Raw genomic sequence first — 2,749 nt, 5'->3', positions numbered from 1 at the left:
GTTCATACAATATATATATATATATAGGTATATATTATGAATAACTTTTTATTTATTCATTATATGTAATTATAGCATTAGGTTCTTACTTCTTACAATAATTAATAATAATTTTGTATTGCTCAAAAAAATTGAAGTAATATAATAAACAATCTTAATATTTGAAAATAATAAAATAACATTTTGGTACTTATTAATTATTTTTATAGTCCTTAAACAATGTAGGCTATTAATACACGCCTATAAGTTCGTAAGGTTTCAAAATATTGAAAAAATGCATCAAGTAAATTCTTATTTCACGTTTAGAAATGGTGATATGTGTAAAGTTGTTAAAAAGTACGGTCCTTACGTGGAATATGATGCATGTTTTCTATTTTCTCAAATCGTCGCAGCAATCGAGTACCTTCATAGCCTGGACATAGCGCATAGAGACCTTAAGCCAGAAAACATATTACTGAACCATCGAAATGAAGTAAAAGTAGCCGATTTTGGGTTGTCAAATTTTTGCAGAGAATCGTTCAGCAATAAACGAACATTGTCGCTAACTCGCTGCGGTACAAGGATGTTTATGCCACCGGAAGTACTAATGAATTACAGTCATAACGGATATAACGCTAAATTCTTCGATATTTGGTCAATGGGTGAGACATAGCATGTATTTAAAATAACTGAATTTTAGTTAAAGATTATATTGGATCATGCATTTGTTGTTAGTTTCTCCGTACTATTTTGGAAATCGAAAATAAGCGAAAATATAAAATTAATTTTCCAAATATATCATATTAATATATACAATCATTACGGCATAACATTACATTTCTAAATCAATATTTTATCCGCAGGAAATGTGTACTTCTCATTTTAAATTGAATACATATTACTGGCTTTATTTCTAATCTAAAATGTGTAACGATTAACGACCAAACCTAGTGCAATGATTTCATTGTGTTGTAAATGCAAACGAGTTGAACTTATGCTGAAACGATTAAATATCACAATGATTACACTGCAATGTCCTATACAAATCGCGAGAAAAAAAAATAGGGTTTTGATTGTATCACAAATTTTAGAATACTTTTCATTTGATTTAAAAATATAATATACATTAATAAATTAATATAGTCGATTGACTTAAGTTTTATATACTATGTAGGTACTTTAATAAAATGTAGGTATACATTTTTTTTCAGATCAGTTACAATAATAATTTAATATTTATTTTCATCAAATAGAGTAGGTAAGTTTTATAATAATATATTATGCAGTTATTCTGTATATGTATTATTATATTATATACCTATAAAGATACTCAATATTTACAGTCACATGACAAGCAACCGTTTCGTATAAAATTGTTTTTTAAAAATTTCAAAACGTAGTCTTCGTTTATGAGTTTATGACATACTATGAGTAGATATATACTTCTTATTACTCTTATGAAATATACCAATCATTCACTACGATATTTATATATTTGCAAAGGAATACAAATTAATGAAATATTAATTAACTCATAAAATTAAGTTAAGCGAACACAACTATGTACATACTTTCTTTAAGTTAGATTACAAATAATACATTTAACACGCTAAATTTAAAATTGATATAGAAAAAAAATATTAATTTATATTAATTATTAGTTAATTCAGATTATAAAAGTTGATTTTCTCTTTTAATTAATATTATTATCACATAGACTATTCTGTGATATATTATTATTTTATCAAGAAACATAAGAGAAACTTTTATACAATTATTATTATAGCTATTAGGTACTCTTTACATTTATTGTAGGTATTCGAATATTTGTGTTTAAGACCACGTATACAGTAATCAGTAATTAATTTATAACTAATCATTAAAACCAAACATTTTAAAAACATAATATACGATGATTTTAACATCATTTTGCAATCATTGTGCAATGATATATTTTATTTATTGTGCAATCAACATCATTTTGACTGCAAAGAAACAATGTTGATTAAAAATTACCTAACTAACTAGTTAAGTTAAAAATAATATGCTTTTTAACTAGCCCGTCTGGGTTTATGTATGCACTCACAACGGTGTCTAAAGTATAATATAATGTATATGAGGCTTAGTTTCACGCCGTGTTTTTCGTGCGTATTTCCCGGTTAAAACCAACTACCCGAACCATGTACGCACTTTGCGAAACTGTTATAATATACACAATATTCATATGTAATAATAATACTACGTGCCGACTTACCTACATAATATAATACTACTTACAGTCCCCTGGCCACGCTATTAAGACCAGAGGACTACGAGATGTGTACTACTACGTTACAGGAGCGTGCTGCATTATATGTTAACCGGCCAGGTGCCGTTTGACGACGGCCGTACTAAACAGATTGTCGCGCAACAGGTGTCGGGCGGACATTGTTCTCCTCCGACCGATGTACAAGCGAACGGTTTCCTCGCCGGCCAAACGGCTTGTACGGCACATGCTCGAACCAGACGTACTAAAACGGGCACGCATCGCTGTCATCAAACGATCAAAATGGATGACGATGATGGCTTGAGTTTGTCATTACTCATAGCTGTACGGCGGTTATTGTCAGATTTTAAAATACTGGAAGTAGTTATAACCAACTCATTTTTTTAAATATCCAAATCAAATATCAAATATCAAATATCTACCTTCCTATTATTTTTTGTTTTCAAACAAATAAAGTTTTAAAAAGTTTAAAATTAGAGTACTTTACCGAGGAAAAATAGTATA

General features: G+C 28.7%; 1 protein-coding gene across 1 annotated transcript; it reads left to right on the top strand.

Moving 5' to 3' along the window:
- The first annotated feature begins 316 nt into the window (after window positions 1-316).
- Window positions 317-2,549, top strand: LOC132924163 (testis-specific serine/threonine-protein kinase 1-like). The gene is given in 3 exon segments (XM_060988303.1): window positions 317-644; window positions 2,319-2,401; window positions 2,403-2,549. Coding segments are annotated over 3 exon segments (558 nt in total).
- The last annotated feature ends 200 nt before the right edge of the window (window positions 2,550-2,749 follow it).

The sequence above is a fragment of the Rhopalosiphum padi genome, chromosome 3, assembly GCF_020882245.1.
Source record: "Rhopalosiphum padi isolate XX-2018 chromosome 3, ASM2088224v1, whole genome shotgun sequence".
Lineage (NCBI taxonomy): Eukaryota > Metazoa > Arthropoda > Insecta > Hemiptera > Aphididae > Rhopalosiphum > Rhopalosiphum padi.
This window is presented reverse-complemented; position numbering and strand designations above follow the sequence as displayed.